Here is a 27,360-nt window from a genome sequence, read left to right as displayed (position 1 = left end):
ATTTAGCGACTTCACAATACCAACGAGAGCGAGAGAAGGGATTGAGGAGATCACTCGGAGAGGGACATTACCCAAGAACAATATCCAAGCAATAAGCCCGTTCAGAGATGTTTTTCGATAGTAATATTCGAACCAGATAACTGACACTCTAGGCCAAGTGCCGCACCACCTATTATCCAACAACATGCTTGCTTTCTCAACTATGGTCAATGGGCGATCCGATTCGATGCGATACGGCTATTGTTGCCTCATCTGAACAGCTGCCGACACGGCCAAGGATCTGCGTGGAACATGTTCTTCCCCGGGTCGACTCGGCGACGATCTCGAAGAAAACTTGAAAATTTGTCAAAGCGGTCAGGTCGCATGGAGTGGGTTGTTGGTTGAGTTTACCCCGGACGTGCGTTCCCTACTGTATGGTGGATCTCGCTTGGGTTGATCGGTTGTTTACATGAGTCAGGAGCCACGGATTATTTCTTCATTTATGCAAGATGATGCCTGCATCTCTGGTACGGAGTAAGTAAGTGTTAAACATGGCAACATCGCAATGTGATATGAAGGTTAAACGGTTTGTTGTATATCTACAAATAACCCTCTCTTTTGGTTTGATATTCGTCTGAACAAGGTGCATTTTCTGCCCGGCAGTCAAGCTCCCCGTGGGAAATGGGGCCTTCGGGTGGTTTGACATCCGCGACAGCTCATCCTATCTGTAAGGGAAAAGAACACCTGACCGTAGCCTTTGCTGTAGCGCTTTGAAACTGCTTTCTAGGGCTGTCTTGCATGTAACTCCTTGGCTTAGCACGTTGCCGTACCCCATGGGGGGTCCCGCTCCGCCTGCCACCCCGCCCGACGTTAACAACTACAACAACTACAACAACGACAAGAAGAAAAGCAATTACAATCACAATTAAGATATCAACAATAACGACGACGACGACGACGACCACATCCGCGATAGTAGCGTTGATCTAAGATCAACACGGGCAAAACAATCGTTCCTCTTTCTTTTTCTTCTGGGTTGATGATCCGCAACTCTAAATAGACTCGGTGTTCGCAGTTCACCCACTCTCTTCTGCAATTTTTCCGATCAGTGATCTGATCTGATAACTGATATCTAATCTGGTCTCTAATCAAAAGCTCAATTATCCCGGGACCCAGCGTAAGGGGGAAAAAAGCAGTTCAGTCACCATGGGCCAGCAACCATCGATCCCCACGGATCTCTCGCGAGAACTCCAAGTGATAGGCGCGGGATTCTCCAGGACGGGGACCGTTTCGTTCGCCATGGCGCTGGAGAGACTCCTCAGCGGCCCCGTGTGCCACAGCGGGACCGCCATCCTCCTCCGAGAAGAAGGTAGGCACACATCCACACGCTTCTCACCTGACATCGCGATCCCCCGCGGGCGCAGAGGGGCGGATATCGGATTTTGCTAGCGAATGCTGACACACACGCGTGGTAGCGTACGTGCAGAAGTGGATTGCCATCCAGCAGAAGGGGGCCGCCGAGGAGGTGGTGGAGCGGAACCTGCGGGATCTGACCGCCGGCTACGTGGGCACGACGGATACGCCGGCCATCCAGTTCACGGAGGAGCTGACGCGCCTCTACCCGGATGCCGTCGTGATCTGCTCGACGAGGGACCAGGACAGCTGGTGGCGGAGCGCGCAGGCGCTGATGCAGAACACCGGGCTGTGGTGGCTGGATCTCGTGTTCTGGCCGGTGCCCACGCTGAGGTACTTTGGGAGGTGGCGAGATAGCATCGGAGACAGGTGAGCTCGGTTGGCATGAAGCATCGCCGACGACTTCGCGAGACGGACGGAATCCAAACTGACAGATGCGAATCACAGGCTGGAGAAGGTGTACCAAACGAGCAGAGACAACATGAACGGTCCTCGTAAGTCCCCCCCCCCCCCCCCCCCCCTTTAAGTCAGCTGAAAGCCGTTCTTAACGCTGTATCAGAACTGCTAGAGCTGCATGAAGCTTATATTCGTCGGGTGGTGCCGCCGGAACGGCTGTTTTTCTTCAACGTCAAGGACGGATGGGAGCCGCTTTGCAAAATCTTGAACTGTCCGGTACCAGACGAGCCGTTCCCGAGAGCAAACGATGCGAAGGCCATGCAGGAGTTTTTCGAGAAGATGCTGAAAGCCGCGCTGGTGAAATGGATGCAGATTTCTGTTATCTCGGGGGCGTGCATCGCGATGGTTTTCTGGGCTTGGATGTGACTTGTAGCAGATGGCATATATCGGCGTTATTTGGATTTTGTTTTCAAAAAGAATTCTGAAAGAGATGAAGATACCAAGGTTTTCAGTTCAAGAAATGGATCAGTCGATTGTAGCCTGAATATCGGCCCAGCGGGATATGGTCCTCTGTCCTGGATCGCCCAAGCCGACCGACCGGATGCTTCCAATTTTGACAGGAGAATATTGGTTATGAATTCTGGTATCAATTGCGCAAAGATTCAGACTTAAGATCCTGACAATGAGATAGGCTAGTTGAAGAAACGGTGCAGAAAACAAGACACATATAGACGCCTTCGGGCATATTATCAGAGCCAAAGGTGATTCCTCGTCCATCCACACCAACAGATACAAGGTTCCTAGCGGACTCTGAAAGAAAAAACTTGAAGCTTAAGCTCAAGTGTGTGTGTGTGTGTGTGTGTGTGAAAAAGAGAGAGAGAGAGAAAGAGAGAGGGGGGAGGCCAAGATCATGAGATGCAGTACCTACGGCAGGAAGACCTACCTGATGATGCTAAAATGAAAAGAGTCAGGACCAAGCTTGGAACGGACAGAAAAGACAGAGAGAGGCTCGAGCACAAACTCGAAGGGAATTAAATTATAACAGCCTGGCTCGTACCTCAAGATCGAGGCTCAGGGTACAAGTATATACAGTATTGGTATGCTCCGCCCACCCCTTGACGCTCTCGCTTAAAAGTAACGTTTTCCAACTGGTATCATCCCATTGCCGAGCCCATGTATCCCACAACAAGCGATTGCCACCGAGAAACGCTTTTAGGAGCCCGCCGCCCCGTTCAACAAGACGCCCTCCATTTAAACCCAAAGTCCACCAGCCCGCTCTAAATGCCACCCTCAACGACCTCCCTCTCGGGCGCCTCCTCTCCACTCTTCCTCGCCCGTCTTCTCTCCAACACCATCTTTCCGCCATCTGGACTCTCTCCCTTGGTGTGACGGATGCTCTCGTTTCTCCCAGTATGGTGATGCTGTTTCGTGAAGGGTTCTCTGCCATACACGCCTTACCTCCCAGTATCAAACCCCATATTCTTCTCGGTCGCCTTCGCGCTCTTCTCTGCAATCCCATCCAGCGGCGGGAACGCCGTCGCGAGAGTTGGACTGGCAGGCGGACTGCTGGTCGCGCTCGCACACTCGCTATGGAAACTGAAGGTCTTGCTATTCTTCTGGTGCCCAGAACCAGAGCCGGGGCGCGGGCTCACCGCACCAGCTTGCGCCAAAGGTGGCGGTGCACCGCTTGGGGGGCCATCGTCCATACCTGCTGTGCTCTTGGGGCTGCCGCCGCCACCGCTGCTGTGTTGGCTTGCTTGGCTACCACCCCACGCGCGGGCCCGCAGCTTGAGTAAGGCCTCAAAGCTGATGTCTGCATTATCGTAGTCGCCCCCTGGGGTGCGGAGCATGTTTGTGAGTTGTGCCAGCCCTGGAGAGGGCATGCTGCCTGGGGGGTGCATGGCGAGACTCATGAAGGAGTTTCGGTTAGAATACTCGGACCGTTCGGTGATGGGAGTGAGGTTTGGTTCTCGCGAGACAACTCTGTTGCTCAAGCCACGAGCTACACCCGATAGCCCACGAAGTCCAAAGAACCCACCGATTTGATTGTTGCCTTCAGCGGGTGCCGAGTAGAACCCGAATTCATGCCCGTAGAAACCATCGTCATCGTTGGCTAGAGCTTCAGCATTTGCGGCTGCGATGATGGGATCATCTTCGAGTACGTCGTCATAGTCGAAGTCGTCTTCTAACTTATCGTAGGGAGGCGAGAAGGGTTCGCAATGCGATGTTTGACCGGAGTCGTTGATGAGGCCTGGCTGGGAGTCTTCTTGCTCCGACGTGTTGGTGCTGTCGCGGCGGAATTTCCCGTTGGCGGCTGCGGCGAATGCTGCTTCTGCAAGAGCTGACTGGTAAGCAGCGAGAGTGTCGCGAGTGAGCGTTTGTGTAGGAAGTGGTAGAGGTCCCTCTGATCCTTGTGAGCCGGAACTCCCATAGCCGCGGCCTGATATGGATGGTTTGGGAGCGAGGCGGCCGCTTGTAGGGAGGATTGGAGAGGCGGGATCGATCATATCCTCCGCTTCTAATGTGCCATGTTGGAAGGAAGAGGACAGATCGGCGGCGAGCATAAGCGGGAGGGGCTGGGCCGGTAAGGATGGAAGTGGTTTTAAGGGTCTCCCATACTGGTCTGTGTCGATGTTGTCAAAAACAGACTCGTCAAACTCGATATGGTTGTCACCGTCACCGGGCTCACCGATGATGCCGTCGTCGAAGTACAGGTCGTCATCATCATCAAGCGCGGGAGGTCGTGGGAACTCATCGACGGGTGAAAATCGCCGCGTAGCGTCAGCAGTCCTGGTATTCATGCCCTGGAGTCCAAGGCCTTGGACAGGGCCTGTTGCTTTAAGGCCGTAGGGAAGAGGCGAGGACGGCGACAACCCCGACTCGACTGCGTCTGGAGCCCAGGGCGAGTTCTTGGACATGGCAAACCCGATAACAGCGCCATCTTCATCTCGCGGGGTGCTCGCTATCGCTGGACTCTTGGGACTCAATGGCGCTGGCAATAAAGAGTGCTGGAACGTGAACCCGCCCAAGATCCCGCTGTCTGGATAAGCATCGCCTTCGTCAAAACCAGACATGGGTATCGGCTCTTCCAGATCATCGTGATCGTAGGGGTAATCCTCCTCATCCGCAACTTCGAGCCCCGGTATCCATTCCTCCAACCCATCGTCGTCCTCCATATGGTCATAATAGTCATCATCCCCTCGCTCATCTTCCAGTCGACCATCTCCGCCGTCCAGGGTCTCGGCTTCTTTCTTCTGAGCTTTCTTCCGGTGCCTCTCTTCCAACAACTTCTCTTGCTTGGCTGCCCCGACCATATCGAAGCTGAATCGCGAAGACGTGCTCCTCATGTGTTTGGGAAGCGCAGCAGCATCTTTGATAGACACCTCTGAGACGTTGCTGCGCGGTCGACTTCTCCTCGAACCCGCCTTGGGAGGCGCCGAGGCGGGATCTATCGATACGCGCCGTGGCTCAACGGATGAAGGCCCATCTGACCTCAGTGGTACTGGCGGTGGATGGAGTGGCAACGGGGGGCAATCTGGAGCCGGCTTCTGGGTATTCGGCCTCGTGGGCCCATGGGGTTGCTTCTGTGCTCCATCGGTGCTTTTGGGATCAGGTGACTTTTGAAGGCCTCGGGCATAGGGCGGCTGAGGAAGTGGCAGATCCGTCAAGTCACTGGCTTTCCGCACGTGGGGTCCAGCATGAGGATACTGTTCCTCCTCGAAGTTCTCTGTAAAGACTGGAGTGTGATTGCCACCGCTCCACGGGCTAGTGACATCCTCGCCCGCATTACTCGGGTCCCCATTCGGACTGCGCTGATATCTTAGGTTTTGCGCCGAGTTTGCATCTTGCCGCAGATCTCCGTTGGACAGCTTCTTCCTGGGTCGAGGGGCGCTGAAGTCATGGACAAGCGTTCCTCGAATCCGGGGATCAAAGGTCTCGGTAACCTTCTTTCCTCGCTTGCTCGAAACCAGAGATTGGGGTGCCAGTTGCGGCATTGCTGGTGATGCCTTCCTCCGCGCCAGCAGTGACATGGGATTCAGCTTATTCAGTCTCGATTTCGAATGTATAGGTTCTATCAGCGTCGTGGCTCCCAACGAGAAGCTGCTGGTCTGCGACTTCTTGACGCCTTGTATCGATGGTGCTGCCAGCCCGGGAGACGTCACGAAGCCAGGACTGGTGTCCGATCTGAGACGTGGACTTTCCGGATTCCTCTTCATCTCAGCCTGTGCTCGTGGATGCTGTAGACGGTGGTGGCTTGTCGGAGCGATCATCCCAGCCGACTCTGTTCTCGGCGACGCAGCATTTAGCATCCTCCCGTGGTTTCTCCGTGAATATGGGTCTTTCTCGCTCGTAATGGTTGTGATGGTGCCCGGCTGCAGTCCGCTGTATGTGAATATGCCATTCCACGGCCCATCCAAGTCCCTGTCTGCCGAAGACACGCGCGCAATGGGCTGCAGCTGTAAAGATAGCGGCGGCAGCGGCGGCAGTGGCGGCGGCGGCGGCGGCGGCGGCGATCGAGACGTCGGTAACTCTAGTATCTTCCCGTCCGTGTATCTGTAGGGGTGGGCATGATCTGTATGGGCGGGTTGCTCGAAGGGTTGGGATTGGGGATGGGGATGGGGTTGTAGTTGTAGTTGTGGGTCGGCCGGCGACGTGGGATTCGATGAGGTGCGGCGATGGTGAGGTCGCAGTTTAGCAAACATTATTGTGGCCTGCTCCTGAGCCGGATCCTGCTTGCCAGCGTAACTAGCGTTTTCTCGGTTATCCTTCCGCAGAGTTTCTGTCTGTTGTATATCGTTTCTTGGGAGGCGATCGGGGTTGGAGGGTTTGGAGGGGGATTTAGATAAATCGCGGAGCGCGCATTTCGCAATTGCCTTTGCGACTGACTTCGGGCTGGCCGACTGACTCCCGGGACGAGTATGGTATTGATAAACAGATACACCGTTGCAAACACAGCTTGAATGGTGTAGCACAAGCGATGCTCTGTGCTGTGTTGTGTGTTGTGAGTTGTGTTGGGCCGTGTCGTGTCCTCTCGATTGGTATTCGGGGATGGGTGAGAGACTGAGAGTGAGCGCGCGGGCGTGTGTCGAGGTGGAGGTGGAGATGGAGGGTGGAGATGGAGATGGCGATGGGGAAAGATACGTAGTCAGTCCGTCGGTACTTCTTGGCCTGCCGGGCCTATCGATCGACCCAGTTTTCAACGTCGGGATACGGTAGGTCCGGGTCGAAGCGCTGCCTCCGTCCTCCGTAACACGTGGATCTAAAAATAAAAGGATATGTAATATCGAAAAGATATATGAAAAATATCGAAAAATATATCAAAAATATATCAAAAATATATTTAATAAAAATCTGAACAACACGTCAAAGAAAGAGAGAAAGTATATAATATGTGTATGCATGCAGAGAAGCCGAGACAGAGATACAGTAGATAAGAAAAATCGGGACATGAAATTCTAACTTACTCCGTCGACGCGGATTATCCCCCTGGCGAAACAAGAGCCCGCTTCGGCACCTACTGGTACTGGTACTGGTACTGGTACTGGTACTGGCACTGGTACAGTACTGTACGGTACGGTACGGTAGTACAGGACCGGTAGTACAGGACCAGTACCTACAGTACCTACTACAGTACTACTTGTACGCTCCGCTCCGTACGTGGCCCACCCGACCCGCTACAGTGGTCGCGGGTCACTCGATGATCTGTGATGCGAAACCGATCCCATGTCTGGACTCGGGTCTCGGGCCTCTGACCGTACAGAGAGTTACCGGTACGGGATGCGTGCGGGTTTGGTGCTAAAAATACACATGCCCCCAGACACGGGACCCGCAATGGCCTGTCTGAGCGGGCCACCGCAGAATGTCTTGGGAATCCCGGAATCTCGTCAACCTCCTGCTACACACGTGATGGGAAGTGAACAGATCAGACAGATAAGACAGATAAGACAGATAATACCGATGATACAGATAGTACAGATAATATAGATAATACAGATGATACACATAATACACATAATACAGATAGTACAGAAGACTACTTCCATTCTTTCAGCTATCTTCCAGCCATGCAGAGGCTCATTCTACCTAGAATATACTCCATCGGGGGGTGCCGAAGAGCCATCCCCTCTGAGTTGGCCACTGTCTCGAAGTATGGGAAAGTTTTTCAGAAGAAGCTCGCTTTTTAGGTCGGAGCGAGAATGGTGTTGCCTTTTTCTCGCTTGCAACTTGTGTGTAACTCACGTGGAACGAGCAAAGTCCAGAATCATCCAGAAAACGCAAACACACCCCCCCCCCCCCCCTCGGAACAATCATACCCTCAGCGGACGCTTACGAAATCCGCTTCCCATACGGCTCGAGCGGAAACGCAATAGCCACAGCAGCCATGGCGATATACAGCGCCGCACAAACATATATCGGGACCGAAGTAGCTACGCAATCATGAGTCCACACTCTCAGATGGCACTCAGCAGCAGCCAGCGAGAGGAGCGGGGACTAGAAGCCAACGTGGCCACCCACTCTCCACCGCCGAGATCAAACCACATACAAACGGGAGAAGACTTACTGATATCAGCATGTGTAGCCATGACCGCGCTCAAAATTCCCATGGCCCGGTTGCAAGCGACCGCAACCCCATGACCCGTCCCGCGATGCGCACTCGGCAAAACCTCAGCAGTATACGCATACAATGTGCCATAAAATACACTATACGTGAAACCCATGGCACAGCTGAAGCCCACCTTTTGAGCCTGGGTCCGAACTTGGGGGAAAGCAAAGAAGAACGCCGTGGTCGTGAGGGCGCCGATAACCATGGTGTATTTGCGGCCGAGGAGACGACGGTTACACATATAGCCAGCGAGCATCGGGCCCTGTCATGGAAGTTGACCGCGTGAGCGAACTAGGCTGTGGATGGGGGGTGGAAGGTAATCGGAACGTACGGGGATGCTCGAAATGTTTACCAAAGCATAATTCCTCCATTTCTCAAAATCACTCGCAACTCCGAAATCCGCACCCCTCGACGCAAGGTAACTATTCAAAGATAGATAAAATAGCGGATACGCGAGACCAGTCAAGGTCCAGCTCAGCCAAATCAGAGACGTCGACAATGCAAGCGTGTGTGTAGCGAACAAACCTCGAAAATGCACCGAAAGTCCCGGGATCGAAGACTTGGACGGGCCACGTATAGAGTTGATGGCCCCGCACGCATCGAGCATATCGAATGTGATAGAGCAGGAACGGTTGTACTTGATGGCCATGATTTGGAAGTCGGCGACGAGTTGGGCATCCTTTCCTTCGCTGAGAAGGTACTTGGGTGTTTCTTGAAGGCGGATGACGGTCACGCGAGCAATGCTCATGATGAAGACCATGGCACCAGATGTATACATGAAATATCGCCAGCCGACGTTGTCGTATTTGTGGCAGGTAGAGGCTCTGATGTCGTTGTCGTCGAATGGATTTCGACAGTTCCATTTTTTGCGCGCTGGAAATGCTAAGTAAACAAACCAGGGGCTAAACAAACGAGGGGCTTGGACGAAGGCTCACGTAGAAACCCCCAGGCAATGAAGCCAGCAAATGCTTGGCCAAGACCCCACCAAGATGCCAACCAAGCTATGAACTGTTATTATAGCCCGAATTTCATATTCAGATGACGTACCGAGAACCCATTGCTTGTTCGATGGCAAATACTCAACCAAGACAGTCATGTCCATGGTTAGATTTCCACCACCTCCAAATCCCACCATTGCAACCATTGACGCCAGAGCAATCCAGTTTGGCGCTGCACCGGCGGCGATTGTAGAGATGGAGCAAATGAAGAGGGATAGATTGAAAGCGAGGCGACGGCCAACCATGTCCGCACCCAGGCCCCAGAAGAGAGCTCCGACGAGCATACCGAAGTTGGCAGCAACAGTGAGGGCGCGGGGGTAAGATGGGCTGAACTCATAGCTGGCTTGGGTTGCGATGATGCTTTGGAGGAGGAGAAGCTGGGAGTCGACGGCGTATCTGGGCAGGTGTCAGCCGGGGCGTCAGAAGGTTACTCTTCGGGGTACTTACCCGAAGCCATTCAAGACAAATAGTCTCCTGTGGACCAGTATCAGTCAATATTTCATCAGGAAGCGGTAGCTTGAGCTTGGCCGCCGCAGTGAGAATGTCAGAGGGGGGTTTGAAGGCGATATACCAATGATATGGAGTCCAGCCAATCTCATCGATAGCCTTAGCTTCATCAGTCATATTTCCTTGGGTACGAGGCTTCTGAGATTGTAGAAGTCGTCTCACATCATTGATAATGCGCATCTTTGCAGTAAGCACGGGATCGATATCCTGTCCAGCCAAAAGGTCGCGTCCTTCAGCATTGGATACCGAAGCAAGATCATCTGGGCCTCCAAAGTCGGAATTTTCCCCGTACTCATTCTTCTCGCCCCTGAAAGCACGAGTTGTCATGGGCATGATGCTCGTTCCAAGTCTCCCGCGGCTTTATATTGCTCTTCAACGATAACACGACAGGGAGAGAAAAGGGGCACGAATGCCGAATTGGCTTCATAGAAATCAAGTATTTGATGCAAAGCCAGTCGCCACGGGAGCACCAATAAACCAAAGTAGGAACATGAAAGCTGTGATGATCGACTGCTACCAGCATGATAAAGTCTTGAGCTTGATAATGGCTGGCCACTTGGCAGGTGCGACCAGAACATGAATGAGGTCGCTGCATGTAGAGTAGATCTTTGCACCTCGAGATCCCACAAGATACGGTCAAAAATTCCATTCATAACATAATGAAGCCGAAGCAAGTAGAATGGATAGCTAGCACCATGCCTGTGAGAAGAGTAAGTAGATACACGGCAGGAGTGAAGGTTGTTGGTTAGAGAGGACAATGTATATACTATTTAGGGCAATGGGCCATGAGACGCATCTCACCCGAGGCTGGGCAAAGCGCAGAATGAAGATAAATTTGGAAGTGGTTTGGAAGTGATTTGGGAAGATATTCCGTGTGGTATTGGTGTTGAAGTGGAGCCCGTTCTTAGAAACCGTATCACGTGACACTCCTCCCAAGCTTGGCCTTCTTGGCCTTAGCGCGGAACTCGGACATCATCGTCAACTTTTCAAATCTTAACTTCTGCGAATGCTGCAACTCCTTCAGCTTCAGCATTTCCACCCCACCACTATGCACGTAACCAGCCAACGCCCCTATCACTTTGTCTATCGCATACCAGACACTGAATACGCATAGAGTATGGGAGGTATCGAATACGAGACGTATCATCCATAATATCAGATATCGGACCATCAACTATCAGGCCCTGCAAAACCATTCGTACATGCCCACGCAGCTCGACCACCAACACCGACTCGACTCGATGCCCGAGCAAAGACAAGAACAAAGACAAGGACAAGGAGAAAGATCCTCAAACGCGTTTGCTTGAGCCCCCTGTCCAACAACAATATGCCGCCAAAATGAAGCTTCCCAGCCTATCTTCGTTTCTTTACAAGACGTTCTACGTCCTCTGCGTCCTTGGTCTCACCGGACTTATCATTATAACGCCAGCGGATCTCATTGCGCAAGCCCGGAAAAGGAGCCACAGTCCTCTCCAGATCGCCAATACGCTGGTGGCTCCCGCTGGATATGTTGCTACATTCTTCTGGGCTGTACTGCTGTACTCTATTAGGATCGTCTCGAACAAGGCCCATCTAAAGAAAATCCCAAGGTCAGAAATTCCGATTGAGAAGGGCGACGTGAAGGAAAAGGTCCGGAAAATGATTGAAGCAAGCCTCAACCGGAGTGCTGTCATCGCATGGGACTCTCGACCTCGCCTTTCCGACCAGCCAGCAAGTATCGTGTCTGACCCGGAAAATCGAGATGATATAGTCGAAACCATGGATCAAGCGGCGGAAAAGAGATGGAGAGTGAAGCGTGGGATATTCCGCAGAGTACGCACCCAGATGGAATCAGAGGAGCATACAGTGACGATCCCCCCGCCTGCTCCTGTGTGGGGAGACATAGCACATAATGGATGGTCCTCGCCGACATCACCAGACTTGCCGAACTTGCAATACATTACAGTTATTCTTGAACTGCCGCATCTGATTGAGGCCAGGGCGGTCTCTCTGGCGCCTGTAGACCCCGGGTCCACCTCTGAGTCCCCTTTACCCGATATTCGAGCCGTGGACCTTCTGCAAAGACAAGCAGCAACTTGTCTCAGGGACTATATCGGTCATCTAGTCAGTATGGGAGTTGTTCCAGCGCCAGAAGTGGCTACCGGATTTCTCGCGAATTACGAATATGCTCGGTTTTCTGGCCAGACTCTGAGCGAACATCAATTTCGGGAACTTATGAGGCAATTTGCGGATCTACTGAGGATTATGGAACCACTTAGCCCTGCGATTCTCACAAGCCTGGATATCGACCGTTCGGAGACCGACATTGACGATGATGGCTCAGCCTCACTCACCCCAGCAACACCAAGCAGCCGCTCTCTCGCATCTTCTCGCAGCATCCGCAGCCGCAACCGCAGCCGCAGCGAGGGGACTGTCCGCACGGGACCAGCCCGAAGTATTGGCACATGTTCCAAGAGACAGGAATTCGGCACTGCGCCTGGTACACCCAGAAGCAAGAAGAGGTTGATGTCCAGGTCACCGAGCATGCATAGCTTTGCGCCGAGTGGAAGACCGAATGGTGGGAGTTGTGGCGGAAGCTCGAGTTCAAGTTTACGGTCTACAAGTCGGGGGAGTGTTATTCGGTTGAGTAGTGCGCATGAGGATGGATTCAGCCTCCATATACCCAGACCGCGGTGATGCTGAACCCTGCAGCAGCTTTGGGTCCTTCTTGGATTGCTATTAGCGTTGGAGTTCTTTCTGGATGGGATGTAGATGGCGCAATCCCTGATGATGTGTAGTGTTTATGTTTATTGATAATGTATATATAGCATTGGTACAGCTCTAACCCAGCCGTTCGAGCTGAAAGGTTTCTACAGACTCTCCCGTTTGGATGTCTTGACATCCGCTTCCACCCTCCGTCCCCGCACATGAGCGAGTCCCTCTGCATTCCAGATTCAAGCCCACGAACTTACGCTTCTCAAGCCCCGAAATCAAGGTGCGTGGCGAAACCCCGGGGTCGATCCCGCATTGGCAGATGCCCGCGCCCGGTCTTTTTCATTCTACGTGGGATGACCGGTGTTCGCTAGCTAGAAAACATCAATGGTTAATGGAAGCGGACTTGAATATGTTGTCATTTGGATCTCAAATACGAAGTTTCGGACGAGATGAATAAAGATGACCGTTTTTGTTTATTATTTTAGCCTGCGGATTTTATCGTCGGTAGATCTGGATTCTGTGCGATGGATAATGATGCGAGGTTGATCGGATGCGGCAGACCGATATGGTGCATTTGTGGTATGAGTACCGGTATCAGAGGTGGGTGGGAGCGGATTGCTGTTTACTGATGGGCTACATAGGTAGGTACCTATAGGTATTTCTATACAAGTATATATATATAAATATATATATATATATATACACATACATATGTTGCAGAACCCTCCGACCCCCGCTTTCCCTTCACAACACTGGATTGTAGTTTTTTCCTATTCCGCCCCATCTCGAGTAGAGTCGACGGTCAGAATGAGTTACGAGGTGCTTCAACAGGACGAAGATGGGGATGCATCTGCACTGCAGCCGTTTCTATGCAAAGCATCTGCCGAGCGGCGCGGACTGGAATAAATATAATCCGGCCAACGACAATAAACGTCGCCGCCAGACCACGACCAGATCACCCCGACGACGTGCCCGAACCCAGATGCGCACCGCCAGCGATGATATGATCGACGCCGACCATCCTCTCGACGGCGCTGGCTCTGGCTCTGGCATTGGCTCTGCCTCTGGCTCTGCCTCTGGCTCTCGTCTTTCACCGGTCTCCCCCAGCCTCAAGAAGGGCTCAGGACGGCAAACCTCACAACCTCACACCCACAACCACAACCACCGCCACGCAGCCACGGCATCCTCTCCCTCTCCCTCTCCCTCTCCCCCTCCCCCCCTCTCTCTCTCCCCTCCCAGCCATCCACCTCCACCTCCACCTCCACATGCATTTCCACTTCCTCATCCTCGCCCTCTCCATCCTCAAAAACTTCCTCCACAACCCCGGACTGCATCAGGCCGCCACATCGATTTGCGCCATCCGGTGCCAGATCTGCAGACTTTGCGGGGCGCATATACGGGCAACATCCAGCAGCTGGAGAAGACGGCTGAGCGTCTGAGCATGACCTCCTCCATCGACGACGCCATCCGCGAGCTGCACGACCAGCAGAAGCGCTCCGACAGCCGTAGATCCTCGTTGGTCTCTTCACACGGTGTGCATGCCCTGACGAGTAAAGTCTCGAATGCCTCGTCCATCGTCGAGGTCAAATCGGCAGCTCGGTCTGGTGGCTACTCTCCGGCTGGCTTCATGATGTCTCCCAAGGGCTCCTTTACCGCAGGTACGCGAGCCCGGTCGGCATCTAAAAGTTCGAGGTACGGAAATAGACCGGAGCCCGACTTGGAGGGTCGTCCCCTCGAGTCCTTTGTCAACATGTCGTTCTCCAATTTCTCCTTGACCGGCCCCCCGGAACACCTCCAAGGAACCAGTTCGATTGCTGAGCAGGACGAGCACTCATCAACACTCACTCGGCCGGTGGTAGACCAAATTGGGAGCTCAGACATGCATGCTATCTCATCGACGAAAGCAATCGCCTTGGACGACCGACCGACCACCTCGGCCTCGATGAACTCATTCGATCAGGCGAATATTTGGGAGGATTTTGATGGCATACACACCGAGGTTACACCCGAGGGGAACCCTCATACCCCATATTACGAAGCAGCATTCACGGGAGCCGCCCATGCGCACCCCTTATCAAGGAGCCCATCCAGAACGCCAGATCCTCAGCCTAAACGGGTTTCTCAACATGGCTCCATACATGGGTCTATAGGCTCTGGCTATGAATCTGTTTACTCCGACGACATGGTCCAACGCAGGGTTTCAGTGGGTAACAGACTATCCACCTACTCGGATGACAACGCACAGCGGAATATCTCGGCGGGCAACATGATTTCCACTCCTTCGAACCGTAGGCCGCAATCTTACATGGATCCTGCTACCGGACAAGATATGGTCTACTATCCCGCGCCTGTACCGATGATGCTCAACCTACCCCAGAAACTTTCCAAAAATCCTTCGTCTACGGCAAGGAATAAGATGAGATCCCAAGTCATGAGCAGCATACCAGCTGCTGCTCGACCATCTGGGGTTTGGCTTCCAGATTTGTTGGAGAATGAAGAACACAGCGAAATGCGGGTGGATGATGAGATCCAGCATCAAGAATACACGGCCCAGCATCAAAGGGCGAGCATGGGTGGACGGTGGCTCGCCAAGACCCTTATGCACATGCCTCCTCAATTACGAGCCAGCACTTTCTTCGATTTACTCTGTCCTAACCAGATGGTAGAGCTGAAGGACAACTCTGCCGTGGCAACACTTGATAGCATACTCGACGCATCCGCACATGCGCCAGTGAATGCGTTTACCGATCATGCATTTGCAGGCCCAGTCGGTGCTGAAGTGTATGGCCAGACACAGCAGCATACCTCTCGAGGTGCCAGTCAACTACTAGAGTCTCAAAGGAGACGGACCAGTTCCTTCAACATTCTGCGCGGTAAGCGGGCGAGCAGCAGCGAGGTACCCCTGCAAGGGGGCGAAAGAAAGAGAGCGTCTACTATGGATGGGGTTGTTGAGAGCGCGATCAGAATGCCGCTGGATGATGAGGACGACGAGGACAATGTAAAGGATACAACACCTCTAAATCAATCCGATGCTGGTGACCGTTTGCACGAGGCGAGTGGTGAACTCGGTGATGAAGAGTCTGGCGGGAAAGATGACGACAAGGACTCGGATCAGGGCCAACTCGATGATGAGGTATATCACGGCGCTCCTACGACTCTCCTTGCCGAGTTACAACTACGGAAACAACAACAAAAGCTACGAACCAGGCCTTTGGCGCAAGCATATCCGAACGGAATGCACTCGACACTGCTTGAGCTTGACGCCGTCGCACAAGTTGAACAGAACACACGAAAGACCAGGAGGATCAATCTGGCATGGGAGGATCCCAATGTCCAAGTGCCAGATGGGGCTGGGGATAGCGATGATGATGTTCCGTTGGGCGTATTGTTCTCCAAGAAGTCCAAGATGGACCTGAATCGGCCCATGGGCCTCATGGAACGCCGGGATTTGGAGGACAACGAGCCTCTTAGCCAAAGACGGAATCGGCTGCAAGGTCGCCCTAACATGCCTCGTTCTGCCACCATGGTTCACGTGGCCGGGCCCGTACCTCCCAACGAAGAAGCCCTACCTGCCGCTCGACCCGTTAGCGGCGACTTTGCATCCGAGATGATGTCTCAGTTTGGCGGCGACGCGGTGAATACCGATAAAGGGAAAGGGAAAGAAGTCGCCCCGCCATCAGAGGAAGAGGAGACGCTGGGTCAGAGGCGGAAACGCCTGCAGGCCGAACGTGAGGCCCGCGCCCGGGAAGTCGGCACGCCCGGTGAGGTGCCGCAAAGGCCTCTGATGCAGCCCAAACGCAGTATGGCCGACCTTCTCTCTGCGCATCCGAGTGCGGGAGCAGCTGAGCGCGTGGTTAGCTACCAGCGCCCTGTGGGTGGTCTGTTGGGTATGCATGAGAAGAGCAGTCAGCATCGCTCGCACACTATGCTGAACCTTACTACGCCCAACTTTTCCTCTGCCAATCCCGGAGCTCCGGCTCATCTAGCCCAACGGGGCTCCTCAGGCGGCTACAAGGCTGGCCAATTCAACGACGGGAGAGGCGGCGGTATCGTGTCGTCTCAGCAGCAACAGCAGCAGCAAGTGCCGTACCACATGTACGGCGGTAATGGCATGTTTCCGCAATCTACTTTTGGCGGGTATGGCCAGTTCCAGCAGCCTGGATACAGCAATCAGATGATGATGCCATTTGCGAACCCATATGCGATGCCTATGAATATGGGTGTGGGCGGGTATAACCCGAACGCGATGCCGATGGGCTACAATCCTAATCTTGGAATGGGGATGCAGATGCCAGGGATGGCGCCGTTGAACCAGGGACAGCAGGAGATGGTCGAGAGGTGGAGACAGAGTATTATGCAGTAATGATCTACGTTGATTCTGGTCTGGATAACATGGTCTAGATGATTCTCGTGGGATGTGAAATAAGCGAGGGGGGTTCTCATTCGCGGGATTTCCTGTCTGCGAGGGATTTTGAGGTCATCTTGAATCTTGAGCGTAGACAGCTGTATAGTATTACCATATCCGTCCGTACGGAACGCGAGCGGAGAATCAATCTATCTGTGTCTTCACCACTCACGTGCACGAGTGGGTTATGGGCTTGGGGCGATAACAACGCGATCCACCGGGGATGGGGTTTTAAACGGCAGCGGAAGTGTGCAGAGGATGGGTATTGATGATGCTGCTGGGAAAGGGGATCGAGAGGTAAGCCGGCCACGAGGGATTCTTGATGTGCGAGATACAGAGTAGGGTAGGCTCACATCGGATGGAGTCCCCGTAATGCGGGTAGAAGGCTCTGTGTCTCTCTCCCTTTGATCGGTTTGAGCTCTCCCAGCAGGCTGCTTGCAAGCAATGCCCGCATTATTTACATCGGGGGCGGGCAGGCGGGCTCGTTACAAAGGTTTAGCGAGCTCGCTGTACCGTAGGCGAGGCCCTCCCTTCCCCTTTTTTTTTTCCTTTTCTTTTTCTCTCTCTCGGCAAACGCTCGCTTGGACCTCCGTAAACAAAAAGTCTGAGTAGGTACAGTACTGTACCTACTCGTGCGGCCAGAAAGTCTGTACCCATGCCGGAAAATCATCCCAAATATAGTACATAGTAGAGTCTGATTTACTAAGTACTACGTAAGTAGTAGATCTAGGCTCAGTCAACCATGCGGAACAGAGCGTTGCAACCCCTTTGCCCAGTTGGAAAAGATTAACAAGGTATGGATGGGTCCAGACTTTCTGGCCGCACGAGTAACCTAAGCAAACGCTCGAGAAACAGCTGGCTGCATCGCACTTAAGAGGGTTATTACTAAGAGCAGAGTGCTAAGTAAAGAGGCAGTTGCTTGCATCGTACCGTACCACGGTACAGGCGTGATTGTTGCTGTACACCCGTTGGGGGTGCCTCCAAAGTTTAGTTTCCACTTTAAACCCCCTGAATACCCTACCCTCAAGGGTGTAACAACTACCTACGCCTGGGACGTACTACTACTATATGTATTTGAATAAAACCAAGAGCAGTCGATGCTATCGGGTGATACATACATCCTCCCTGTTAGCATATATTTATCCGTTCCTCGTCTTCTTTTTCTTTTGTCTTTTCAAGCTGGGCAATAACAATCGAGATATCAGAGAACGAGATGTGAGTGTGTGTGTGTGTACCGGTATGTACCATGTGACGGGTTGAGCGCAGCAGCCAAGCGCGTGGGATGGAATGTGCAGTTGATAAGCAAAACTGCAAGCCGGGCAGCCAATCGTAATACAACGGTACAGGCGTAGTTGTTGCACCCTGGACGGTAGATCTTCGCTGTTTCGATAAGCTTTTATTTTATTAAGCTGTGTACCACCCTTCCGCCGCGATTACGTCTAAACAACTCTATCTTATAACTCTAATTAAAGCAGTAATTCTATCCGTTTCGATCGAATCTTATGCTTTGTAAACAACTCTGTTCAATCGAAAATAGCTGTAATACACTTCAAAATACTTTTCTAAATCATAATCCTTTGTTCATAATCAAACCGTTTCGATCGAGTTAAGATCGAGAAATAAAGCTGGCCATCCGATCGGCTCGATACTATAAGCTTTTAAAACGGCTAATGTACGTTGTTGTTATTATTGCATTTATTAACGCCGAGCTGGTATCCAAAACGCAATGCTTAAACCTTAAAGACCTTTTATAAAGTACTGCGACGTGCTAAGTAAGGAATTATATATAAAATACTATTTAATCGAAAGTAAAAACTACATTAAGGAAAACCTTTCGTTAAATAGCTAAATACTTATAAACCTTTTAATAGCAATTTATAATGCTATGCGTCGAGTTTTTTTTCGACAATTATCGAATACGTATAGCCTTACGAGCGGCCTCGATTCGTATAATATAAACATCGTTCTCTTTCGTCGTAAAACTAGAAAGGCTCGCGTTCGTAACTTTAAAATAAAGCCGATGTATTTGCAAAACGCTTTTTCGAAAGCGCAATAGCGTGTTTTCGATTAATCGAATTAAGCCTTTTTTATTTTATCTCTTATATACGTTTCCTTTTTACCGCAAATCCTTTTAGTTTTTTCAATCGGTATGCCCGTTAAGTATAGATCGTAATCGGCGTAGTATTTGTGACGAACTGATGAATTCTGACCTTAGAATACAAAGTGAGGAGAGGAAACAGGAAGCTCGGGGAGCTCAGGAAGGTCTATATACAAGGCTACAGGCGCTAGGCCTGAATGGGTGATCAGCTGACTGCAGGTAACAAGGCAGGCTGTCACACTACCCCCTTAGAGAGCTGTCCCAGCTCTCTCAAAAAGTACCTGACAGAGGAAGGAAAAAATAAAAAAATTCAGTCGTGAACCATGGTTCACGGGTGGAATTGCTGAAAAAAAACCAAAAAATACGCCGAGGCTACCGATCGTAGCTTCTAGAAGCGTTCCAAATCCGCCAAAATATCCTCCTTTTCGTCTGAATCAAACCCCCTTAAACCTTTTCTCTCGAAAAGAACTCAAGGCTTAGCTAAAAGGAAGGAGCACCCAGCAATCCAAATTGATTGCACCACAACGGGTAGATTGATAAGCTTGCTAATCGAGGGAGCTGTGAGGAGCATGCTGGAGGGTGGGATTTCGATCTTCTAAAAAGCTAAGTCTTTGTTTGATTGCCGAGAGCGACGAGTTCTATAGCGCCGAAGGAACCGAAAGCGTATTGCAAGTGCTCAAGCTGCAAATAACGTGCTGCAAATACTTGAGTACCGAGAGGTCGGTTAAATCGCCGAAAGAGAGGGGGGGCCCGTGGCCGTGCGAGGGCGGTTTTAAGGAACCGAAAGGGGCCGAAAGGAGCCGAGGGACGAAGAGAATCCGTAGGACGGGCCGGGAGAAAAACCAAAAGGACCGGAAGAACTGAAGAGCCGAAAAGCCGAAAAACCGAAGGCCGGAAGGAAGGAAAAAGGAACCCGTAAAAACGGACCGAAAAGCTAGGAAGGCCGGGAGAGCCGGAAAAGCGTTCAGGTTGCTGAATGACGTGCGCGTACTCGATATACGTTAAGGAACGTCAATTTGGCTGTTTGAGCGAGTCCGTATAATTGAATGAGGACCGGGAGCCGTATCGGGGTACCGTAAACGTAATTGAGTTGAGTAGTGGGTCCGCCAAGAGCTTTACCGCCGATAAGAGAAGGGAGCTTAGCATCTTATCGCTGAACCGTACCGTAAGCGAAAGCTAGCTGGTCCGAGAATACCGATATTGTAGTTCCGAACTTCCGAAGTCTTGAGCTGAAGCGTTGAAAAAAGGGACCGTATTATTGAACTTATCGAGATCCGAAAAGAGAACGCATTGCGCTGGCGAGGGGCTATTCGTAATTGCTTTACGAGGGACTCCAATTGAGCGATTCTCGTAAAAGGCGATATAATAGTGGATTGAAAATGGGGGGCGTTTGAGTGTCGGAAACGCCAGGAAAAAGAGTGGGGAAGAGAGTTCGTCTTGCAACCGAAGTGCAAAAATTGAGGAGGGGAGCTCTTTTAGGTCGGAAGAGCTGAGGAAAAGGTGAGGTCGTAAAAGAGACAATAATCTGTAAGCAATAAATGAAGACCGTGGAGCACCCAACAAGTAACTCACTCCGTTCTTGACAATAATCAATAAGCCGTAATCTGTAACAATAATCAATAACAATAAGCTGTAATACGACGACCTAATCGAAGGACTTTGTATAATGTGACGAACTGATGAATTCTGACCTTAGAATACAAAGTGAGGAGAGGAAACAGGAAGCTCGGGGAGCTCAGGAAGGTCTATATACAAGGCCACAGGCGCTAGGCCTGAATGGGTGATCAGCTGACTGCAGGTAACAAGGCAGGCTGTCACAGTATTCGAAAAGAAAAAGGAAGGAGGTTCGGAATCGCCGGTAAAAGAAAATCTCTTCGAAGAGACGTCGCATATCGATAATTCAATTTCGGCTCTTTAAACTCTTTATCTTTCTTTTTATTGCAAAAGAAAGAAAGAGAAAGAGCTAGAGGTTCGTAAGGGGCACTTCGTACAGGTAAAGAATCGTAGCCCTCCGGCTAATGTACGCAGTACCACGGAACAGGCGTAAATTGTTACCCTTTGAAGGTGCCCCAAAAGTTTGGTTTCTATTATAAAACCCTTGGTTACTTGTGAGGGGAGGAAACAAACAATTCAGCCAAGGAATGCCAAGGCTGAGGAACGCACGGACCCCCACAATAAGACTTATCTCCTCTTGTACCTTAGTATCTCTTCTATCCCTCGTACACAATTTAGACCTCATTCGAAGACCTTGCTCTCGTACCGTGACATATTGTGTACCTTCCTTAATCGCTATACAGCGCAATCTACGAACGCGCGAACTTAGTGATCCTAAAAAAAAAAAAACCTTCTCACACTTCGAAAACCCTTTCGCATGCCCTCGACGCGCATACCCGTCTTCGCATACTAAGTCCAAGGCTAAAACAAAGCTTTTACTTTAGTTTTAGCCCGTGTTACTCTCGGAACGATGTCCGCCGACGATCTTATAGCTACTTCAGACCTTAGCTACTAAGAGAACCCTTTGCCGATCTTCGTTGCTAACAATTTCCCTTTTCTCTTTTCGTGTTTTAATATCGCTAGCGTTTCCGCAACCTTTTAATCGAATCTTAACGCTATTGCGGCCGAGATTGTAGTATTATAAGGATATGCCGAACATGCTACTGCTTACTTTAAGGACGTAGAAGCTAAGCTCTCGGGCTTCTTTATTAATAGTTACGAAGACAATTAAGCTTTGCGCGGACAATTACTCGACCTTTAAAGACAAATCATTACTTTCGATACCGAAAAAGCACTTTTATCCAGCTAAATTACTACCTTCGAAGCCTTGCAACGCAACCTTTCCCTTTCATCTAATCGACTTTATCGATCTGCCGAACACCTTGACCCCGACAAATTCGATAGAACTATCATAAAACTCCGCCCGTTCTTGACCGACATAAGCATCAAACTCGCTGTTAATAGAGACTAATACCTTATCGAGTACGATAAGATAGCTTATTTCCTTTCTCGCTTTTCCGGCGAAGCTAAAAGACAAGTTAAAAGAAGCACTTTTATCCGTAGCGAAATACTTTACAAAAGCGTATTAGAGATCATCGATATCTTAAACGCTGCTTTCGATAATATCAATACTAAATCTACCGCTTAATAAGCTTTCTTTGTCCTCGTCTAAGGAAACCGATCCTTCGCTACCTTTCTTTTTAAGTAGTAAGAGACCTGCTCCGAAGCTCAATTCGGCGACGAAGCCTTTATCGCTCTCTTTAAGCGCGCCCTTTACTCCGATATTATTAATCGCTTTTTATATATCTCGGCTAATGATCACAAAACTAAACTCTTCGAGTTTATCTTATAAGTCCGCGGTATTAATAATATCTTTCGCAATCAAAACCTTAACTACTTTAAAAAAAAGATAATCACGGTTTCCGCTATCTTTTAAATTGCATTCGGATACACCGCTTTTATTCTTACTCTTATTACTACACAAAGAAGCACTGCTATAAACGTTAGCGTGATAGAAATGAGCCCCGTAGCTATTTAAACCGCCGCCGATGCCTTTGCTAAGCGTATTCTTAAGACCTTGAACGAAAGAAAAGCTAAAAAAGTCTATTGTCGCAATAATAGCCTTTGCAATTAGTGCTACGACAAAAACTATACGAGCTCCGCTTGCTTTACCGCCTTATAAAACACTAAAGGAAGAAAAGGCTAAGGAAAAGCTTAATCTCTAACCGAAAACGCCGTCGGAGACTTTATAAAAAGAATACTCTAATCATCTCTTCTTTAAATACTTCGATTAAAAATCATTTAGTTCTTCTTTGTATTGTAATAGACTTAACTAATAAAATTCCTATTAAAACTAAAGCTATGATTGATTGCGAGTGTATTAAAAAAGTGATAATCAATTACTCTTTTACGTAAACTTATAACTTAATTCTCGAACCTTTATTAAAACCTCGATCTTTACGATTCGCCGATAGATCTCTTTCGTCAGCGAACGTTACTCATAAGACACAACTTCACTTTAATATCAACGGCTACTCTGAACTTATTATTAAGTTCTTTTTTAACCTCGATAAATACGATATTATTCTAAGCAAGCTTTAGCTCGCTTTTTACAACTTTCAAATCGATTAAAGCTTTGATTCTTTTACATTTAATAATAAGACTTGCAAAAATCATTGCTTACCTTTTACTTATTATTAATTATTTATGCGCGGCTCAACACCTTTTGTTACGACCTTTAAAACCTTTATCAAAGGACCTCTCTTTCGGAGACTAAGTGCAGCCGCCTTCTATACTACAGCTTCTATATCGAAAGTAAAGATTTTCTCCGCTTCTTTTTACGAAATTAACTAATAATTAAAGATCGAATTTAAAGTAGACCTCGCCGCTTTCGACATTACCTCTCGATTAAGCCCTCTTTTCCACATCTTAGAGCTCTTTAACTTTCAAAAAATAGATCGAGAACTACATATTTCTTCTATAGATTTAATTAACGATATTCAACCTTCCGAACTTTAACAACGCTACATAGCCGCCGACATATACTTTTGCGGCGCCTTTTTTAAAAATATTCGGAAGGCCTTAGCTCTTAAGGCTCGTATCGATCTTGCTATAATCGTCCCTTTTTAATACTACGATCACTTTAACGCTTTCGATCAAGACGAAGTAAATAAACTCGCCTTTTATAAAGACTGCGATTACGCTATCGAGCTGAAACCAAGCGCTATCCCTTCTTATAAACCCTTTTATAACATATCACAAGATGAACTTCTAGTCCTTTGCAAATTCTTTAAAGAAAACTTTAATAAAAGATTTATTCGAGCAAGTACTTCTTAAGCAGCTTCTTTTATACTCTTCGTTAAGAAACTCAGCGGAGGCCTCCGCTTTTACGTAGATTACAAAGCCTTAAACGCTATTATAATAAAGAACAAATACCTTTTCCCTTTTATTCAAGAAACTTTTTCTCGCTTTAGCAAAGCTAAATACTTTATTAAATTAAACGTTATCTACGCTTTTAATAGAATCTGAATAAAAGAAAGTAACGAATAGCTTATAGCTTTCAATACTCGATACAGCTTCTTCGAATCTTTTGTCATGCCTTTCGGTTTATTAAACGCTTTAATTACTTTTTAAGCTCGAATCAACGATGTTCTACGACCTTTCTTCGATATATTTTGTTTCGCTTATATCGACGATATATTAGTTTACTCTAATACCTTAAAAGAACATCGTTTATACGTTAAAGCCGTACTCCGAGCTGTTTAAAAAGCAAGCTTTTAATTAGACGTTAAGAAATGCGAATTCGAGGTCTAAAAAGTCACTTACTTCGGCTTGATTGTTTTTATTACAAGCGTTAAAATAGACTCCGCTAAAGTCGATTGTATAACCTCTTAAGAAGCCTTCGTCAATATTAAAAACGTCCAAGCTTTCTTAAGCTTTTCAAATTTTTATAAACGATTTATTAAAGGTTTCTTTCGAATCGTTACTCTTCTCGTCTACCTTATTAAGAAAGAATTTAAATAAAATTAAACCCTCGCTTGCTAACGAGCTTTCGATACTTTTAAAGAAGCATTCGTTTCGGCACCAATTCTTTCTCACTTCGACCCCGATCGTAAGATTTAACTTAAGACGGATACTTTCGATTACGTCTCTTTTGCTATTCTTTTTTAAAAAAATAATAAAAGCGAACTTCACTTCGTAGCTTACATGTCCCGCAAATACGACGCAGCCGAATGCAATTACGAAATCTACGATAAAGAACTCCTCGCTATAGTTCGAGCTTTCGAAAGCTAGCGTTCAGACTTTACGAGATCCTTATATCTTATACACGTATTAACCGACTATCGCAACCTCGAATACTTTATGATTATAAAACAACTCACTCGACGGCAAGTTCGATAGAGCGAGTTCTTTTTTGAATTCGATTTTATTATTAAATTCAAATCAAAAAAGAAAGGCCGAAAACCTAACTCTTTTACACGCCGATCACAAGACCTCTTTCAAGATGACTCCGACCTTCGTCATACTTATCGAAACTAAGCCTTCTTTTCTACCGACAACTTAAACTTTTAAATTTCGAATTTATTAACACTTACTTCCGCCGAGCCTCACACCGAAATAGCTTTTTGCTTAAACGAATTAGCTTTTGCAGACGAGCCTTAAAACCTGAAAATCATGCGACTCTTAAAAAAAAGCTATAAATCCGACAAATAATTCAAAGTCATTAGCAAAAAGATGACTAAAGAAAAAGAGATCTTTTATTCTAAAGAAATCGCTCTTTCCGAATGCATCTTGCGTAACGATCGATTATTTTTTCGAAGTCGATTATACGTCCCGGATACCGAACTACGCACTTTCCTTTTACAATCTGCTTACGATTCTTGCGAGTCGGGCTACTTAAGCAAGAACGCTTTATATGAAGTAATATTTCGAGATTACTAGTAGTTTAATATCAGCGCATTTTGCGCTCGATTCGTTCGCAATTGCGATAGCTGCTCTCGTAATACTACTTCTCGACTTCGATACTAAAGCACCTTTAAACCTTTCTTTTTTCCCGATCAACGCTAGCGCTACTTCTTAATCGATTTCGTCGGCCTTCTACCTCTTAGCAATAGCTACGATTGCGTTATAATCGTAGTTGATCGCTTTTTTAAAGGTCGCTACTTTATCGCTTGCTATACTAAACTTAAAGCGAAAGAACTGGCTTAATTATTTCTCGATAACGTATAAAAATTACACGGCTTTTTCGATACTATCGTATCTAATAGAGGCTCTTTATTTGTTTCTGAACTTTAAAGAGCAGTCTGCTTTAAACTCGAGATCAAACTTAGCTTTTCTACGTCTTTCTACTTTAAAACGGATAGCTAAACAGAGATTTTCAATGCTCAATTCGAGCACTTTATTAAACAATATACCGATTATACTTAAGATGACTAAGCTACTTGGTTATCAATAGTTGAATTCTTAGCTAATAACGTAATGAACGCCTTTACTTAAATGTCTTTATTTTTCGCTAATATTAGTTTCTACCTTCGCGTTAGCTTCGGACCCCTTCGACCTTTCGAACCTACTTTTATACTTGCAATTAAAGCAAGAAACAAAGCAAGCATAGCCTTCGTGAATAAAATAGAATAGATCTTCGCCCTCTTTAAGACTAACCTCATTTCGGCTTAAGCAACTTAAGAATTCGCAGTTAATAAGACTAGATCCTTAGCTTTTGCTTACCGAGTTAGAGATAAGGTCTTCTTTGATTCTCGTAATATTAAAACCGATAAACCTATTAAGAAGTTCGACTATAAGTTTTTCGGCCGTTACAAAATCAAAAAAGTATTAAGCTCTTATACTTATCGCTTAAACTTACCTTTCGAACACGATAAGTTAAACGATAGCTTTCATACCAACCTCTTTCGCCCCGCCTTTACCGACCTTTTGTTAAGCTAACAAAACCCTCTTCCTCTTTTTATTGCTATCGATGCAAATAGTGAAAAGCTATAAGCGGTTAAAGCTATTATCGACTTTAAAAGAACTAAAGCAAAAGGTTTCTAATACTTGATTTTATAAAGAGGATATAATTTAAAAGATAAGACTTAAGAACCTCTTTCTTACGTAATTAACGCACGGTCCTTTATCTTAAAGTTCGAAAAACGCTTCTTCAAAAAGCCAAAACCTATTAAAACAGAACTTACTGCCGCTCGAAAGGAAGCTTAATTGTTTGATTAATTTTTACGAAAAGGATGCTCGAAAAAAGGGAATAGAGAGGACCATATGTGAAAGGAAGAAACAAACAATTCAGCTAAGGAATGCTAAGGCTGAGGAACGCACGGACCCCTATAATGGGACTTATCTCCTCTTGTACCTTAGTATCTCTTCCATCCTTCGTACACAATTTAGACCTCATTCGAAGACCTTGCTCTCGTACCGTGACATTACCCTACCCTCAGGGGGTAATACTTACGCCTGGGACGTACTACTACTACTAAATTAAGCAGCGCGTCTTTGAGCATTATCTTGTTAAAACTTTAAATTCGAGATAATCGAAAAGAGTCTTACTAAAGATTAACATAAAGATATTCAAATAACTTTCCAAAATTGATCGGTTCTTACTCTTTCTTATAAAAGAATCCCTACATTCGATCGAGTTTTTCGAAAAATTCTCTTTGAAAACATTTATTCGATCTTTTCGTAGATTTCGACGAATTACGCAATCAGAGTATTAACGTTCGTTAGTTCGACGAGTAAATATAAACTTTCAAATGCTTTCTCGGCTAAGCTT

At 48.2% G+C, this 27,360-nt stretch overlaps 5 protein-coding genes across 5 annotated transcripts; 3 read left to right on the top strand and 2 right to left on the bottom strand.

The window, feature by feature from the left end:
* Nucleotides 1-1,185: 1,185 nt before the first annotated feature.
* Nucleotides 1,186-2,214, top strand: L3040_008111 (uncharacterized protein; the record flags this gene model as incomplete). The annotated part of the gene is made up of 4 exons (XM_066154810.1): nt 1,186-1,348; nt 1,455-1,761; nt 1,840-1,886; nt 1,952-2,214. 4 exons carry the CDS (start codon nt 1,186-1,188, stop codon nt 2,212-2,214), a joined length of 780 nt encoding a protein of 259 aa, XP_066010704.1.
* A 1,028-nt stretch (nt 2,215-3,242) lies between these two features.
* L3040_008110 (uncharacterized protein) lies at nt 3,243-6,491 on the bottom strand (the record flags this gene model as incomplete). The annotated part of the gene is made up of 1 exon (XM_007291899.2): nt 3,243-6,491. One exon carries the CDS (start codon nt 6,489-6,491, stop codon nt 3,243-3,245), a length of 3,249 nt encoding a protein of 1,082 aa, XP_007291961.2.
* A 1,624-nt stretch (nt 6,492-8,115) lies between these two features.
* On the bottom strand, nt 8,116-10,230 carry L3040_008109 (uncharacterized protein; the record flags this gene model as incomplete). The annotated part of the gene is made up of 8 exons (XM_066154809.1): nt 8,116-8,216; nt 8,351-8,654; nt 8,724-9,265; nt 9,328-9,393; nt 9,440-9,786; nt 9,838-9,864; nt 9,962-9,996; nt 10,060-10,230. 8 exons carry the CDS (start codon nt 10,228-10,230, stop codon nt 8,116-8,118), a joined length of 1,593 nt encoding a protein of 530 aa, XP_066010703.1.
* Nucleotides 10,231-11,235: 1,005 nt separating this feature from the next.
* Nucleotides 11,236-12,573, top strand: L3040_008108 (uncharacterized protein; the record flags this gene model as incomplete). Its single annotated transcript, XM_007291901.2, has 1 exon — nt 11,236-12,573. The coding sequence occupies one exon, from the start codon at nt 11,236-11,238 to the stop codon at nt 12,571-12,573; it is 1,338 nt and encodes a 445-aa protein (XP_007291963.2).
* Nucleotides 12,574-14,032: 1,459 nt separating this feature from the next.
* On the top strand, nt 14,033-16,954 carry L3040_008107 (uncharacterized protein; the record flags this gene model as incomplete). The annotated part of the gene is made up of 1 exon (XM_007291902.2): nt 14,033-16,954. One exon carries the CDS (start codon nt 14,033-14,035, stop codon nt 16,952-16,954), a length of 2,922 nt encoding a protein of 973 aa, XP_007291964.2.
* Between the last annotated feature and the right edge of the window lie 10,406 nt (nt 16,955-27,360).

The sequence above is a fragment of the Drepanopeziza brunnea genome, assembly GCF_022702325.1.
Source record: "Drepanopeziza brunnea f. sp. 'multigermtubi' strain 214-2 chromosome Unknown ctg14, whole genome shotgun sequence".
Taxonomy (NCBI): domain Eukaryota; kingdom Fungi; phylum Ascomycota; class Leotiomycetes; order Helotiales; family Drepanopezizaceae; genus Drepanopeziza; species Drepanopeziza brunnea.
Note: the sequence above shows the minus strand (reverse complement) of the source record. Positions and strands in the feature narration are given on the sequence as shown.